Genomic DNA, 17545 nt, shown 5'->3' on the forward strand with positions numbered 1-17545 from the left:
GGGAGATAGAAGCCCCTGGGGAAGAGAGGAGCTTCTAAGGGTGACAGTGGCCCCTGCAGAAAGAGCCACAGTGAAATGAAGGAGTGGCCACTTAGCTTTTGGGGCTAGTCGGGTGGACCACGATGGGGCCAGTTGGGAAAAGCGCTCGGAATAGAGAATGCTGGGACATCTGCTGCGTGGAGTCTGGGTCTGGTAAAAACAGGGGAGTCTCCACTTTGGGACCAGGCTGACTAAGGATAGGTCGGCAGGAGCTCAGGGCCAAAGGACTGGGAAGGGCGGGGCAGGACTCCAGCAGGGTGGAGTCAGGGAGGAAGGGCGGGGTTGGGAAGGAGGGGCGACGCACATGCGCAGTCTCTTGCTCCACCCCTCTGGTCCTGGCCTACGGTAGTGCAGGGGTGGGAACCTGGGTGAGCGGTATTTGCATTCTGACGGACGCCAGGGTGCGTAGTGGGCTGGCTGCAGTTCCTGGGTGGAGGGCGCTGGTCTCTGGGTCTGTGCAGCCGGGACTGTGATCGCACAGGTCAGGAGCGAGCCGGGATTGCCGGCGGTGCGAGCCTATTTGCAGCACTTTTCACTTCCCACAACCCTTGGCCGCGTTGGCTGGGAATGCAAATAGCAGGTCTTCCCTGACGTCATAGCACATGGCGCATGCGCTTGCTTCGCGCATGCTGTGTGGTGTTGTTTTTTCCGTCTCAGGTAAGGCGGAAGCAGCGGCTAAGTAAGATCGTTCAGGTGGCCTCTTCCAGAAAGCTACCTGGATGAGCTGCCCTACCCCGGCCAGTATGCACTGTCACAGTTCCCTTCCCTTCCTTCCATTAAGACGTTTTTGTTGATTACTACGTGAAATGTAAAACCCGCCTTTCAACTATGTTTGGGCGCACAGTTCCGTGATTCATTTCTTTTTCGTGCCTTAAAATCTATAGTTTTGTTTTGAAGGAGAAGGGCCTGGGAAAGCGATTGCTGTTTGCAAAAGTTAAAATACAGCGCCCACGAGAGGTTGTACCGCCCACAAGTACATACTCAGGGGAGTCTCTGGATGTTACACTACAGGGCGAAACATTAAGGCCCAAACCCTCCTAAGCATCTAGTCCTCTGCAGCGCATCTTTCTAGTGCCAAGCTACCCCGTTTCTCCAGGCCAGTGGTTCTCAACCTTCCTAACGCTGTGACCCTTTAATACAGTTCTTCATGTTGCGGTGACCAAATTTCATAACTGTAATTTTGCTAGTATTATGAATCATAATGTAAAAATCTGATAGGTGGGATATTTGATAGGCGGGCCCTCTGGGGGTCGCGACCCACAGATTGAGAACCACTGCTATGTGTAGGTGACTTCAGTTGGGGTGCATAGGCCACTGCGGGGCTTTCTCACTGCTTCATTGTTCGTGGGTCGCAAATTCAGTCTCTCTCTCTCTCTCCCCGCCCCCCCTCAATTTTTCTCAGATCCGGAGCAATGGTGCTCCATTTGGTGCCCAGGTGGTCCGCAAGGCTCTTCTGGGCCTCTGCAGGATGGAGGGGAACCTACGCTCAGGGAGCTTCGGTGGGGTTGAAGTGGCTGGCTTGCCCTCGGGGTATGTACAGCCCCTTGGCTTGCAGAGGGTACTCCTCCATCCCTGGCAGCCCTGAGGTGATGCTGACCTCTGAGAGATACCCTGTGCAACGGCTGCCGTTTTCTACTGTGTCTGAGGAGGACCTGGCTGCGTTCGAGTGCATGATCCCTGGCAGGGTTATCACGGATCCAGAGCAGCTGCAGGCATGCAATGTGGACTGGCTGAGGACCGTCAGGGGTGAGTTGGGACCCCGGGCAGTTGAAGTAAGAGATCAAACCAGGAAGACAGTGTCGGGGAGGGCAGGAGAGTCAGTATGGCTCACAAGTCTGTGAAGACACCACCAAGGTCTTGTGAGAGTAAAACGGGCAGATTAAAAAGGGAAGGAGTCCTTGGCTGAAGCAAGGGTGTATGAACACCGTTGCCTGCATTTGCACGGCTTCCCCTCGGACAGCCTTCACCAAAGGCACCCCCCCCCCCCTCAGTTCTGGAAGCCTGGAGTCTGAAATCAGGTGTGTTCTCTGCAGCCTGTGGGAGAGGGTCCTTCCTGACACTGAACTTCTGGTGACGCCAGGTGTTCTGGTCAGCAATCCTCTGGCTTCTGCTTCTGTCTTTATCCTCTTCTGTTTTTTGGGGGGGGGGGTTTAATTTGAGGGGGTGGGAGGGACTGATTGAGCCTGAGCAAGCAAGTGCCTTGGGAAACCAGAAGAGAGAGGGTATTGGACCTTCTGGAGTTAAAGTTACCAGTAATTTTAAGCCACCTGATGTGGGTGCTGGGACTCAAACTGGGTTCTCTGCAAAAGCAGCAAGTGTTCTTAATTGTTGAACCATCTCTCCAGGCCTCCCCTTTGGTCTCATAGAAACTTGTCTTGTTGGTGTATTTAGGCTCCATTTAGCCCAGGATGATCTCAAGATCTTTAAAAACAAACAAACAAACAAAAACTGTGTGTGTGTGTGTGTGTGTGTGTGTGTGTGTAAGAGAGTGTGGATTTGTGCACAGAGATGCTATACATGTGGTGGTTCTAGGACCAAACTCTAGTCCTCTCTACTGCTCTTAACTACCCAGCTGACTCCAGACCTCAACATTAGGTCTTAATTATCCTGTCAAGCCTTTTTTTATACTGGGCTGGAGAGATGGCTCCACAGTTAAGGGCACCGGCTGTTGTTCCAGAAGACACCCCTCACCCCTTTACTTCCCAGCACCCACCTGGTAGGTACCACAGCACCACATTGTCTGTAACTCCAGTTCCAGGGGGATGTGAGACCTTCACATAGGCATACATGCAGGCAAAACACCAATGCACATGAAATAAAAATACATTTTAAGGGCTGGAGAGATGGCTCAGAGGTTAGGAGCACTGAGTGATCTTCCAGAGGTCCTGAGTTCAATTCCCAGCAACCATATAGTGACTCACAACCATCTACAATGTGATCTGATGCTCTCTTCTGGCCTGCAGGTATACATGCAGGCAGAGCTCTCATATATACATAAAATAAATAAACACATCTTTAAATTTTTGTTTGTTTTGTTTTTTGTTTTCAAGTCAGGGTTTCTCTGTGTAGCTTTGGCAGTCCTGGACTCCCTTTGTAGACCAGGCTGGCCTTGAACTCATAGTGATCTGCCTGCCTCTGCCTCCCAAGTGCTGGCATTAAAGGCATGCACCACCACGCCTGGCCAAATAAACAAAACAACAAAACAACAACAACTATATATATATATATATTTTAAAGAGCCCGTTTCTATATGAAGCTATTCTTCTAGGTTCTAGGATTAAGATTCTGACTCTGTGTGTGTGTGTTTGTGTGTGTATCTTTTTAGATGGGTGCATGACAGGTGCTCTTGCTGTCTGCCACCTCCTGCATCTGTTTCCACTGCTTAGTAATTCTACCCAACTGAGATCCTCCTCAGTAACCCAGGCCTAGCACCTCCTTTGGGTAACTCCTCTTTTGAAGTGATTTTATCCAGCTTGAAAACACAGCATGGCATTCCTGCTGTGAAGAGAAGTAGTTGGCAACAATGTATAGACAGCAGTGCATTTGACAAGAAGTGGGGACACTTGGGTGCCAGGCAGCCTGGCCCAGTGCCGCATGGCTGTTCTCTTACTGGAAGGACCTGATAAAATTGAGACATCATCACAGGTTCCAGAGGGACTGGAAAGAATTGTCCTCTAGGTCTGCATGTGAGGTAAAGAGGAACAATAGCACTGTTGTGTGGACCCCTGTTTACTGGGCTGAAGGGAGCATGGAAGAGCAAGTCCTCAGGTTTGCGGAGATAGATGCAGCTAAGTGACTGGGCCAATCTGAAGTCCAGCCTTGGGGCCATGCTGGAGCTCCGGGTCCCAAGGCCGTCAGTGGAGAGGACGAGCCAGCTAAGGAGACTGGGAGAGCAAGGCCCAGGGGCAGCAGGGGAGCCACAGGAGTATGTCACAGAGTCCGGGGAGAAAGGCTGAGTGAGGCTTTGTGCGATCGCTGGATTAGGCAAGGTGATCGAGGTAGCCACCCTTAGTGAGCTTGACTAAGAACTATGGTGCCATTGGCGACCTTGGTGGAGTGGGAGACAAAGTGTAGCTGGGCTGGAGGAAGGGGGCAGTACTGGGGTGCTGGAGGGGTACGTACTTGTTCGGAGGTTGGGAGGGTGAGGGTGTTTTGTAGGAGCACAGCCAGAGGAGGTTCATGTTTGTTTTTCTGTTTTGTTGTTGTTTTGAGATAGAGTTTCTCTGTGTAGCCTTGGCTGTCCTGGACTCACTTTGTAGACCAGGCTGGCCTTGAACTCACAGCGATCCGCTTGCCTCTGCCTCCCAAGTCCTGGCATTAAAGACGTGCACCACTACGCCCAGCTTTTGTTCCTTGTTCTTGATCTCATTGGCCACTAGCTCCTCATTTTATTGGTTTCTAGTTAGAAGAGTCTATGTGTATCACAATTGTATTATCTTTCTGTTGTTACTTTGCCTGCTATGAGCAGACCCTTTGCTGGGCTCTCGAATGTCTGTTGGAAAAGCCACTGCAGACTGGATGTCTTGCTTGCCTTCACCAGCAGTGCTCATAGCACTGAGCTCATTCACGCAGGATGGCTCCGCACCCTGAACACCGCCAGCAGAAAGTCCACCGGTGACCTGGGCCCCTGGGTTAGGACAGCCAGCCCTAGGCAGCAAAAGCTATTCTTCTGATGAGAAACTGTCTCCTAGCTCTCAGAATCACTAAGTGTAGAGCTTGAGTCTTAGGGTGACATAATTCGAGGACTGAGCTGCTCCACAAGTGTTTCTGCAGCCACCAGAAACACTTAGGCTCACAGGGGTGGAAGAAGCATTTGGACTTCAAAGGGATGAAAGGGACAGAGAAGCTGGACTGTCCTGGGTGGCTGTGGCAACAAATGCCGCCCCAAGTGGCTCCCAGTTGCCATCTGGGCATCAGACAAGGGCAGTAAAGGGTGAGTGAGGAAGGCATGAACCAGCTCTGGTGTGAGTAGAAAGCTGCAGGAAAGGGAGTCCTTCTCTGCTGGAACCTAGGGTACAGATGGGTGGATAGATCTGTAAGGTTTTTAGCTGTTGTACTAACTGGTTAAAGAAGAATCTGTTAAAAGTCAACAGTCAGTTTGAGGAACAGCAGGATGTTTGCAAGTCTCCAGAGAAGCCCAGCAGATGCCATTGCACGTCGATGCTAGAGCAGGTGGGGAGGGGCCGTGATCCAGCTGTTACATAATGCCTAGCAAGGCCCAGGACCCTCCAATGTCTCACTCTTGCACGTAAGTGTGTGTGGGTCTGGTGGCTGTGCTTGGCATGTCACTGAGGAAAAGCGAATGTCACGGAGGATGTTCTCTCCGATAAGCTGGAGTGGAGGGTGGGCGTCGGGGGAGGGAGGCCTGGGCTGACAGGTGTGTTCTCTTGTCGCAGGCTGTAGCAAGGTGTTGTTGAGGCCCAAGACCTCAGAGGAAGTGTCCCAGATTCTTAGGTAAGAGGAAATATCCTGCATGCTTAGGTAGGATGCCGTCTGCAGTCAAACAGCGCTTTGCAACACCATGGGCCACGTTCATACCTACCCATTAGAAGATCCCTGTAATAACCATTGAGATATAACAAGAATAAATTAATAAAAAAAATCCCTGTCCTTTGCTGCCCCTTGGAGCTCACTGGGTGTAAGAACACTGCCTGCAGGATTCATCGCCAGCATAGCCCAGGGGCTGGTGGGTCGGGCTCGGAACTCAGCGCCCAGCAGTGGCACCGGACGGAGTTGAGAGTGGTGGAGGGTACAGCTGGTGTGCTGACTCTTACAAACGCTATGAGAGGGCTCTGAGGGCATTGGAATTAAGCCACACAAACCACTTCCCCGTGCCCCGAGACAGTGTCAGCCTCCCTTTCTCTATGTATAGCTTTGGGGTGGACTCTCCTTTAGAATTCTTCGTGGGGTATTAGGGAAGAGCCCCTGTCAAGCAGAAAGGCCTAGAAAGGAGATCAAATTTGGGAGGCAGATGTCGGCTTGGTAGCATGTCCTTTGGGGGTAGTCGTATGAGCGTGGCTTGATATCTACCCTATGTTTGTCCCAGGCATTGCCATAAGAGGAACTTGGCCGTGAACCCACAGGGCGGGAACACTGGCATGGTGGGGGGCAGTGTCCCCGTCTTTGATGAAGTCATCCTGTCCACTGCTCTGATGAATCAGGTCATTAGCTTTCATGATGTATCTGGTAAGTTTGTGTGCTGTAGGCTCTGAACTCCTCTTGTCCTTGCTACGGCCTGATGAGGCTGTCTTTCCTTGCTGGCCTCTGTGACCTTGCTTAGGCAAGGAGCCAGGCTCAGACATTTGTGTGCGCTCGTGTGTAAAAGATCCTGGCTGGGACAGACCTGGCAGCTGCATCAGGACCAACTTCCCTGGGCTGTAAGGCACTAGGCGGCTCACACTGTGGGGGCGTGTCACACAAGTCCCATTCACACCCAGTCTTTGCCATGGCAGCTCTTCTTGGACATGTGTGGCCATGCAGTGATTCTTTTTTTTTTTTTTTTTTTTTGGTTTTTCGAGACAGGGTCTCTCTGTGTTAGCTTGGGCTGTCCTGGACTCACTTTGTAGACCAGGCTGGCCTCGAACTCACAGCGAGTTCCGCCCACCTCTGCCTCCCGAGTGCTGGGATTAAAGGCGTGCGCCACCACGCCCGGCTTCATGCAGTGATTCTTGTGAAGAGCTGTCATAGCTTTTCTCCTCTACAGAGGCTGCTGGATTAGTGAGAAGGGGCTGCTGTTGGTAGTCATCAGCCACATCTCGGCACCAAAAAGTGATCCCCAAGCTGAGGGCACTGCTCTGTAACTATTCTTTCTTCCTCTCCTTCCTCTTAGTGACACAAGAATCTTTTTTGGCTCCATTTTTGCCTTTCTCCTTTTTCTTGTTTTATATTGTCATTACGAAGGGCCAGGTGTTTTGTTTGGTCTAGCAGGAAGAGACAGCTTTTGAGAGGTCCTTACCTATAAGGGAGTTTCTCAGCAGTGACAGTTTTTTTTTCTTTTTCTCTTTTTTGTTTTGTTTTTTTATTTCTGTGTTGTTACAGTTAATTGTATCTGTGTACTGGCTCCTCCTTCTCTCCAGGACAACGTGTAGCCTTAGCAGTCCTGGAACTCACTCTGTAGATCTGCCTGCCTCTGCTTCCCTGAGGACTAGTAAGTAGTAAAGGCATGCACTACCACGCCCAGCCAGCAGTGAGAGGTCTCTCTCTCTCTCTCTCTCTCTCTCTCTCTCTCTCTCTCTCTCTCTCTCTCTCTCTTTTTGTGAGACAAGAGTTTCTCTTGTAGTCCTGGCTGTCCTGGACTTTGTAGACCATGCTGACCTTGAACTCACAGTGATCCACCTGCCTCTGACTCCCTGAGTGCTGGGATTTTTAAAAAAAATATTTATTTATTTATTACATATATAGTGCTCTGCCTGCATGTACATCTGTGAGCTAGAGGAGGGCATCAGATCATATTATAGATGGTTGTGAGCCACCATGTGATTGCTGGGAATTGAACTCAGGGTCTCTGGAAAAGCAGTCAGTGCTCTTAACCGCTGAGCCATTGCTCCAGCCCCAGAGTGCTGGGATTAAAGGCGTGTGCCACCACACTTGGCTAGCAGTGAGAGTTTTCACATCCCTAGAAATCCAAACGTTTGTTGGTCACCCAGTTGCTCTTTGTAGGAATTCTGGTCTGCCAGGCGGGCTGTGTGCTGGAGGAGCTGAGCCGCTACGTGCAGGAGAGGAACTTCATCATGCCCCTGGACTTGGGAGCAAAGGGCAGCTGCCACATCGGGGGCAACGTGGCCACCAATGCTGGCGGTCTGCGCTTTCTGCGGTATGGCTCACTTCGAGGGACTGTCCTGGGCCTGGAGGTGGTGAGCTGGATTCTAAAGTGGTGCAGAGCCTGCCCTGGGGATGTTCTAGTTTCAGTCTGAGGCTGTTGGGTCTCAGCAGCGGTACAGGACGTGGGCCTATACTGGTGTGTGTGTGTCTGTTTCAGGTTAGGGACTCCATTCACTGTAATGGTTCCTGCCTCTAGGTGCCTCAGGGACGTACAGAGTCCACATAAGGAGCTACCAGGGGACACTTTACTCAGACAGTGACACTCGGCTAGTACCAGACTTCCAGGAATTGGAGAGTGAGGAAGGTTAGCGAAGGCCAACTTGGTATGGAGTCACACCCCTGCCAGCTTACCTCCAGGACCCTTGAGTCCCCTCCCCTCAACCCTTGCTGTATATTAGAGGCTCACATCCTCTTGTCTGTGCAGCATTTTCTACCCACTGACTCATCTCCCCAGCTCCTGTTTTTCTATCGGTAAAGTTGGCAAGGAAGACTAACTCACTTAGCACAGCTACTGGTTGGTTCTTTTTTTTTTTTTTTTTTTGGTTTTTCGAGACAGGGTCTCTCTGTGTTAGCCTTGGCTGTCCTGGACTCACTTTGTAGACCAGGCTGGCCTCGAACTCACAGCGATCCGCCTGCCTCTGCCTCCCAAGTACTGGGATCAAAGGCGTGTGCCACCACTGCCCGGCTACTGGTTGGTTCTTAGGGCAGAGCCTCTGTCCTATTTACTCAGGTAACCCTGGGGCAAATGTAAAACCGTGCTTTATCCAGTAAGTCTCTGGCTCTGTTTTCTGCTACTACTACTACTATTACTACTACTGTTATTATACGTCCCATCCTGGAAGTCCAGTAAGCCTCCGACTTGAATTATTAGCTAGTGAGTCTCAGGTAGAACTGCAGTGTGGGGAACCAGCATGCCTTTATGACTCAGATGTGGGGGAGCCTCAGGGCAGGGCCATTCTCTGCTGTTTGGTCCTGCTGGCCTTGTTCCTCCTATCTCCAGCTGTGCTCCTTGGTCCCCTTTCATTGGCTTTGAGCCTCTTAGGTGTGTTCCCTGCCCCTAAGCTGTGCTTTGACTTCTCCCAGCTCTTGAGGTTCCTTGCCTTGCTTAGGTGTGTTCCCTGCCCTTTGCAATCATACTTCTGGTCTTCCCATTTGTGCTCCCTACTCTTCCTAGATGTGTTCCTCACTGGCAATGACTACGCTGTGCTCCCTGCCCACCGCAGCTGTGCTCCCTGTCCTCCACAGCTGTGCTCCCTGCCCTCCACAGCTGTGCTCCCTGTCCTCCACAGCTGTGCTCCCTGCCCTCCACAGCTGTGCTCCCTGCCCTCCACAGCTGTGCTCCCTGCCCTCCACAGCTGTGCTCTCTGTTCTCCACAGCTGTGCTCCCTGCCCTCCACAGCTGTGCTCCCTGTCCTCCACAGCCGTGCTCCCTGCTCTCCACAGCCGTGTTCCCTGCCCGCCCCAGATGTGCTCCCTGCCCTCCACAGCTGTGCTCTCTGTCCTCCACAGCTGTGCTCCCTGCCCTCCACAGCTGTGCCCCTGTGCATTTTTTTCCCTCTAGCAGCCAGACAGTGAACTTTGTGGCTTATGATGAGTTTGGGGAAGTCATGTTCTAGCTGGGGAGAAAAGTTATCCCCTTTAGTCTGATTAATCCACTCCAGGTTCCATTCGTTCCCAGGCTTCATCCAGAATCCAACAGGGGTGGCGGAGGGGGGGTGGGAGGGTAGGGGGAGGGGAGGGGGGGGTGGGAGGGTAGAGTGGGTGAGAGTTTATGGCTGGCTACATTTTGGAGTTGGGTCAGCATCTCCAGAGAAGGGGTGGGTAGCCAGTGCAGGAAGGCCTGTCCCTTTCCTCCCGCCAGGTGCTTGCTGACGGAACCATCCTGAACTGCCTGACCTCCCTGAGGAAGGATAACACAGGCTATGACCTGAAGCAGCTGTTTATCGGGTCAGAGGGCACCCTGGGAGTCATCACTGCCGTGTCCATCTTGTGCCCACCCAGGCCCAAGGCCGTGAATGTGGCTTTCCTTGGTAGGTCCCTCAACCTGCCTCTGAGGCGAAGAGTGGAGGGTGGACAGGGGCCCTGGGCATGCTGGTGTGAACGTGGAGTGAGAGGAGCTCATTGCTCTCGCTTCTTTGCTTCCTGTCTGGAGATCTGGGTCCTGGCCCTCCAGGGTGAGCGTTACGGTTAGCCTGAACCAGAAGTGATGACCTGTTCCACTCTCACAAAACCGAGGTTCTTTTCTTCTCTGTCGTGCCTGGCTTGCATTTTAGAAACGTGTCGTGTGGTTCTCAGAGAGGCGATGGCATAGTGGTAAAACCTCCGGGGCAGTAGGCCTCTCTCTCTCTTTCTCTAGCTCCACAGTGGGCTGCAGCCTTTCATCCATGGGGCCCTCTCACCATTCAGCGTCCTTTTCTGTGTAGCCGACGTGAAGCCAGTTTCTGCCTGTGGCTCGTGTCCTTCTCTCTTAGCTCCATCTGGGCCACTTTCTGGCCTTCTGCCTGCATCCAGTTAAGCTGAGTAAGTTCTGGACAGAGAGAGGCGCGCTTGACTCGCCGGATCCCACCAGGGAAGGCTGTGGGTCCTGGGGTCTCTTCCCAGCTACTTGGTCTTATTGTGTCCTTTTATTCTATTTATTAAATGTGTGTGTGTGTGCGCCTGTGTGTGTGTAATGTGTGTGTGTGGGGGGGGGGTATGCATTTATGTGTGTGTTTGTGGAGGCCAGAGGCTAACCTTGGGCATTGTTCCACTTTGTGCTTGGAGACAAGGTTCTCCGTTATCCTGGTAACTATTCAGTAGCTAAGCTGGCTGGCCAGCAAGCCCCAGAGATCCACGTGTCTTCATTTCCTTGGTGCAGGAGTCTCTGGGTGTATACCGCCATGCTGGCTTTTCTTTTTGTCTTTTTATATCTGTATGTGGTTTTACCCACGTGTATGTTGTCATGCCTGCATGTATGTCTGTGTGCCATTGTGTACACAATACCCGTGAGGCCCAGAAGAAGGGGCCTTATTTCCCGGAACTAGGGTTATAGATTGGTTGTGAGCCACCGTGTGGGTGCTGAGAACCGAACCCAGAGCCTTTGGAAGAACAGCCAGTGCTCTTGACCTTGGAGCCATCTCTCCAGTATATAACCAAAAACTGAGACGTTTCTTTAACTCTTTATCTTTCGGCACCAGACTTTTCTCAGTCTCTCGTTCCCTAAAAATCCATCCACGAAAACTTCTTGTGGTAGAGGACCAGGCTTCTCGTGGTGCCTTCTCTGTTCTGAGCTCTCCTCGGTCGTATACAGAGCCTCGCTTCCGAATGGTTTGGTTGGTTCCTAGAAGCCTAGGATGAGGGTGATTTCTTCTCGGAGAGGGGCTGTGCTGTGGCTCCTGAGCCCTGACATTGCAGAGATCTCAGGTGTCCCAACATGAGTGTTGGATGAATTTCCGAGACCAAGTTAGACCCTAGTGCCGACGGGTGAGCATTACAGTTGTTTTTCTGGAACTGTTTTTTTTTTTTAGTTTCTCTCTTAACTCAGCTATCACACACAAACAAATTGAGGCTCTATTATATTATTTTAATAAGCTTCATATAACTGAATAATAACTGAGTAGTTACTATTCCATTCTTACCCTTCTAAGCTAATCTGGTGTCCTCTCAGCGTACATCCCAGAGATACTTGCACTTTTGTAACTTTCTCTGCTCTACTCCTCCTCCTCCTGATCTCTCTTGGACCTCTTCCCATGGCTGAACCCCCTGCTTCTTCCTCTCTTCTAACTCCTCCTCTTCCTCCTCCTCTGGCTGGCAGGAAGCCCCACCCCATTCTCTCCCCTGCTCAGAGATTCTCAGAACAAGGGGTGCAGTGCAACCAGATATGGGGGGGCGAGGGCACAGAAAGCAGCCCTTGAATTACACAGTAGCCTTACACCTACAGGTGAATGGAATGGCTCTGTGGACGTTCTTAGCTGGAGTTTCAGATCTAGAGGCCTTGAAATGTACCTGTGGGGCTGACCTCTGGAGTGTTTCCTGTAGCACCAAACCCTTCGTAAGTCACTCCACTTGTCCATGTGAGTTAGGTTGATGTTGCTTCTGAGAAAGGGGTGACCTGGCCAGGTGATGGGTGAGGCCCTGGGTCCTGCTGTCCTTCGCTCCGTGGTGTCTGATGCGCTCTGTCCCATTGCAGGCTGCCCTGGCTTTCCTGAGGTTCTGCAGACCTTTAGCACCTGCAAGGGGATGCTGGGCGAGATCCTGTCTGCCTTTGAGTTTATGGATACGGAATGCATGCAGTTGGTTGGACAGCACCTCCGTCTGACCAACCCAGTCCAAGGTACCTGCCGCTGTGCCGCTGGGCAGTCCGGCCCTGCTGCTTCGGCACCGTGGGACATGTTGGATGGCTCAGAGGTGCTGGCAGTAGAATGTCGCATGGGGGTGGGTGGTTAACGAGCACTGAGTGGCCATGGGTCGTTGTGTATAGGAAAGATTTGCTATCTTTAAGATTTGTATTTAGCCAGGAGGTGGTGGCGCACGCCTTTAATCCCAGCACTGGGAGGCAGAGGGAGGTGGATCACTGTCAGTTCGTGGCTAGCCAGGTCTACAAAGTGAGTCCAGGACAGCCCAGGCTACAAAGAGAAATTCTGTCTTGAAAAAAAAAACAAAAAAAACAAAAAAAAACCCAAAACCCCAAAACAAACAAACAACAAAAACCTAAAAAAAAAAATTAAAGGGATAGTACAGTGCCCCTTAGTATGTTAGTAATACACATTTAATTTTTTTGAAAGTTTTAAGAGTAAGTTCTTGGGATGGAAATTATGGCCTTTGGCATGTAGTAGCCATGTCTGAGGTGATCCTCTACTAACAAGTGGCTTTTCCCTGGGGTTCTGGAGTTTTTAAAGAGCTGACAAGCCAGCTCCTAGAGCCTGCAGTTTCCTCGCTGTGCCAGCCCCTTCCCACATCAGGCTGTTGGTGGGTACCACACGGGACCCAGCCATGAGGCTGAAAGTGAGCGGGGCGGGGCTTGACACAGAGGGGTCACCTTTGGCCTAGTTTCTCTGTCAGCGGAAAACTTACATTTAAACCATGTTTCGTGTAGTATGCCCGAATGCTTCGCGTTCCACAGGTCACCCTGAGCACCCGGGAAGAGCTGGCTTTGCCGTGTGACCTGGAGTAAAGCAGTTCAGACTCCAGGTGCTGGCAGGCGGGACCACGGCTTACACTGTATCCCCTGCTCCCTTGCAGAGAGCCCGTTCTATGTCCTGGTTGAGACCTCCGGCTCCAACGCAGGACACGATGCAGAGAAGCTAACCAGCGTCCTGGAGCAGGTGCTGAACTCCGGCCTGGTGAGCGATGGCACGATGGCCACCGACCAGACGAAAGTCCAGGTGCTGTAGCGCTGCTTTCCCCTTCCTTCCCTCCTGTCCACATAGCTAGGGCCTGAAATGTCCCGCAGTGATAGACTGTATGGCCAAGATACCATAGAGTTCATAGTATACATAGAAAACCTCTTTGGAGTGAAAAAAAAAATGTATTCTTTGTTTCCAGATCGTTTTCACTAACATTAAAAAATCATCCCCACAGCCAGGCATGGTGGCACTCGTCTTTAATCCCAACACTCGGGAGGCAGAGGCAGGTTGCCTCTGTCTAACAAAGTAAATCCAGGACAGCCAAGGCTACACAGAGAAACCCTGTCTCAGGGGAAAGAAAGCTAGCCTCACACATCTCCCCACCTCCAGGCTGCATGGCGATTAGATCTACACGGCTGACTGTGTACTGCCTATAAGTTGGCTACAGATCCCCACAGACTTGCCTTAGAGTGTAGAGAGGCAGGAAGAACTGCAAAGGCTACGGAAGGCAAGCCTGAAGGCCCAACAAGTCCAGGCAGGGAAAGTCCATGTCTGAGGAGTGGGCCTTGACTATATTGCCAGGAAGCCATCTGGGCTCTTGGGGAACAAAGGAACAGGAAGCACTAACTTCTGTTTGGTAGCTGCTCATTGCCTTAACCAGGTGTTTTATTTTCCTGGTGTCTGGCCCTGGTCCTGCTGTCTGCAGTGTGATGAGTCGCCACCAGAGGGCAGCAGAGGATAGAGACGGTGCAGGGAGCAGCCAGGGTTGGTCCTGTTTTTTTGGGTGGGGGGTTCGAGGGACGGGGGTGGGGGTGGGGTGGGGGGGTGGGGGGGGTGGGGGTGGGGAGAGAAAGGAAGGATCCTGTGGAGAGTATGAAAAACAGATTCCTTGAGCTGTGGCCTCTAAAGTCAACCTGTTATATATTCTAGTCTATTTATGAAACCATAACCTTATAGTTATGGTTGTGTTGCATTGTTAGTTTTTAGATTCTTTTTGGTGTTTTTTTTTTTTTTTTTGAGACAAGGCTTCTCTGAGTGGCCCTAGCTGTCCTGGAACTCATTCTGTAGACCAGGCTGGCCTCAAACTCAGAGATCCACGTGCCTCTGCCTCACGAGTGCTGGGATTAAATGTGTGCACCACTACTGCTTAGCCAGGTTTTTAAAATTTTTTTTATTTTTTAATGAGATGGGTTCTCATATAGCCTCAGCTGGCCTTGAACTTGCCCTCCATCCTCTACTCTGAGTTTAGCATCCTCTAAACCCTGTGTCCATGCATGGCCTATGTGGTGCTGGTGATCCAACCTAAGGTTTCATGGTTTCATGTTGCTTTAGCATCCTCTAAACCCTGTGTCCATGCATGGCCTATGTGGTGCTGGTGATCCAACCTAAGGCTTCATGTTGCTAGGTAAGGACTCTCTCAGCTGAGCTACATGCTAGCCTTACAGCCCATGCTTGCTGAAGCATTTATCCATAAGTAATTGCAACCATTGCTTCATATCAGAGGTGTTCAGGGGAATGGAGCAGCCCTTGTGGCCCCTTGATTCTATGAGGTCCCCTTTCTGCTCGTGGGGATGAAAATCATACCCTCCACCCTTCATCCTGACGTGGTCCTCCTGTGCTTGGTGGCGACTCTGCATCTACTTCTGACGACAGAGGTGCTCAGTCTGAGTCCTCAAGGTCCCCGTGTCCCCACCATGTCTCTCCAGGGTTTCCTAGAAAAGGTCTGGGAGAGTCTGGAGCATCCCAGCACCATGTTCTATACTAGAATGGGGCTGGGCTTGGATTTGGATTCAGAAATTGGAGTTGAGGCTCAGGGAGGTGACACAGCCTGGTCCCCGAGTGTGTGTCTGGTGAAAGGATGGTTTTGAAGATGTTTTTGCTGACTTCTCTCGTTGAATGAGGTCCTGCAGAGTGCTGGGCCATCCTGCCCTCTGGTCCTTTGTTTTTCCTTCCAGAAGCCCTGAGTTTTCTTCTTACATTATGTGTGTGTGTGTGTATGTGTGTACGTATGTGTGTTTGTATGTGTGTGTATATGTACGTATGTGTGTTTGTATGTGCGTGTATGTTTGTGTGTATATGTGTGTGTTTGTGTGTGTATGTGTGTATGTATGTGTATTTGTGTGTATGTGTGTATGTATGTGTGTTTGTGTGTATGTGTGTATGTATGTGTGTTTGTGTGTATGTGTGTGTATATGTATATATGTATGTATGTATGTATGTATGTGTGTGTGTGTATGTGTGTTTGTGTGTGTGGGGTGTGTGTGCGTCTGTGTGTCTTTGGGGAGTTAGGTTCCAGCAAGTGTGTTGAGGTCAGGATAACTTTTGGGAGTTGCTTTTTCCTTTCCCTTCAGCTCCAGGGGCTGAGGAAGGTCGGCAGGCTTGCCTCAGCAAATGCTTTAGCCCAGGAAGCTGGCCCAGCTGTGGGTTTTCTGACATGTCCTAGGCAGATCCATGTGTGGCTCTAAAGACATCCCGAGTGCCATCCGTTTTGAGGCTGCTGTTACATGACTTTCCCAGGAAAATATAAATGTTCCAGAAGACAGACCAAACAACGAGTCAAGTGTAGCTCAGGGAGACAAGTGAATATTAGGATTATCCATAGGAGCATGTCTGACTCATGGGAAGCACATACCTCAGAAAGTCTGAACCTCTTGCCTGCTAAACATCTATGTATGCAAATGAATCCAGAGGACCACTTGGTGTTGGGGCATCAGGTGGCTGTTAGCTCAGATAAAATTAGGAGCAAGTGAGAGTCTTGGAAAATGAAGATTATTCACACTCTGCCTTTGCTGTTGTTTTGTTGTTGTTGTTGTTGTTTGTTTTTTGTTTGTTTGTTTGTTTTGTTTTTCCTCAAGATTTTCCGTGTATGAGTGTTTTGCTGGCTTGTATGTATACTCACTGCATTTACACCCTATACCTGTAGAGGCCAGAAGAGGGCGCTGGGTCCCTGGAACGTACAGGGTGTTGTTAGCCACTTTGGTTGAACCACAGCTGGGTCCTCCGCTAGAGCTCAAGCACTGAGTCATCTCTCCGGCCTCCGATGGTCTTCCTTGTGAGATTGTTAGACATACATATTGCATCTTCCTCATATCCACTTCTCTGCTACCCACCCTCAGTGTGCGCTTCTTTCTTCTTGTGGGTCTCCTTCCTTGCCCCAGAGAAGTCCTCTTATACTTTCACGCCACATGTATATATACATATAGTTAAACAGATTCTACATGTGAGAGAAAATGAGACTGTTTGTTTTATTTTTGTTTGAGTCAGGGTTTCTCTGTGTAATCCCCCCTGGAAGTCCTGGAACTCTCTTTGTAGACCAGGCTGGCCTCGAACTCACAGAGATCTGCCTGCCTCTGCCTCCCAAGAATAGGGATTAAAGGCATGCGCCACCAGCCACTGCTGCCTGGCAGTAGTCTATCTTCTTAAAGTCTCTGTCACATTGTCACACTGTTGGTCTGTTCAGCATCCCAGGCCTTTGCACACCCAGCCCCCTCTGTCTACCTCTCCTCTGTAAAAACCATTTCAGCCTTGCCCAGGAGCCCATTGTGGTGACCTCTGACTGTGTCCTTTCACTGTTGTAGATGCTGTGGGCCCTGCGGGAAAGGATAACAGAGGCACTCAGTCGTGATGGCTATGTGTTCAAGTATGACCTATCCCTCCCTGTGGAGCGGCTCTATGACCTCGTGATTGACGTGCGCGCCCGCCTTGGCCCCCGTGCCAAGCATGTGGTGGGATACGGGCACTTGGGTGAGCAACATGGAGCTAAACGCGTCAGAGGCACATTGGTGTCATGTTAAGAGAAAGCTTAATTTGCTCTTGAGTTCATTTTTATTTTTAAAGGTTTATTTATTATGTATACAGTGTTTTGCCTGAATGTATGTCGTGTGTTTATCAACGGCTGCCTGATGTCTGACTATACGTCTGGTTGTGTTCCTGTTGCTGTTTGTCTGTCCGTCCCCAACAAAGAGCTTTATGTTTACTCAACAGCCCAGGAAAGGTCACATGGGGAAGGAAAGAGAGATAATTTACAGAAATCTTTAATAGAATTTCACAAGCGATTATATTATTTACTCCAGCTGGGCCCAAAGCACTCAGTAAAGGAAACAGAACCATGAACATTCAGTATCCAGTTACATCTGTGTCGCTTCCAAAAGCTATGGCAAATATTTGTTGCTTGAGGTTATTTTTCAACCTGTTTGCTCTTTTCAGCAAATGATTGCCCCCCCCCTCTTTCTCTCTCTCTCTCTCTCTCTCTCACACACACACACACACACACACTCTCTCTCACACACACACACACACACACTCTCTCTCACACACACACACACACACACTCTCTCTCACACACACACACACTCTCTCTC

General features: G+C 50.6%; 1 protein-coding gene across 6 annotated transcripts in view; it reads left to right on the forward strand.

The window, feature by feature from the left end:
- Positions 1-328: 328 nt before the first annotated feature.
- Positions 329-17545, forward strand: part of D2HGDH (D-2-hydroxyglutarate dehydrogenase) — a 338149-nt gene continuing 320932 nt past the window's right edge. For 2 of the 6 annotated variants that reach the window (XR_014778527.1, XM_084778622.1), the window contains exons 1-9: positions 354-440; positions 1442-1785; positions 5436-5493; positions 6086-6225; positions 7699-7892; positions 9722-9890; positions 12029-12172; positions 13081-13223; positions 16763-16928. Coding sequence is in view for 5 of the 6 variants with exons in the window: in XM_084778622.1 (XP_084634748.1) it covers positions 1452-1785; positions 5436-5493; positions 6086-6225; positions 7699-7892; positions 9722-9890; positions 12029-12172; positions 13081-13223; positions 16763-16928 (1348 nt within the window). In the remaining variant the exon portion in view is untranslated. The other 4 variants (XM_084778623.1, XM_084778626.1, XM_084778625.1 and 1 more) reach the window with 4 other exon arrangements.

The sequence above is a fragment of the Acomys minous genome, assembly GCF_964271855.1.
Source record: "Acomys minous genome assembly, chromosome: 4".
NCBI classification, from domain to species: Eukaryota; Metazoa; Chordata; class Mammalia; order Rodentia; family Muridae; genus Acomys; species Acomys minous.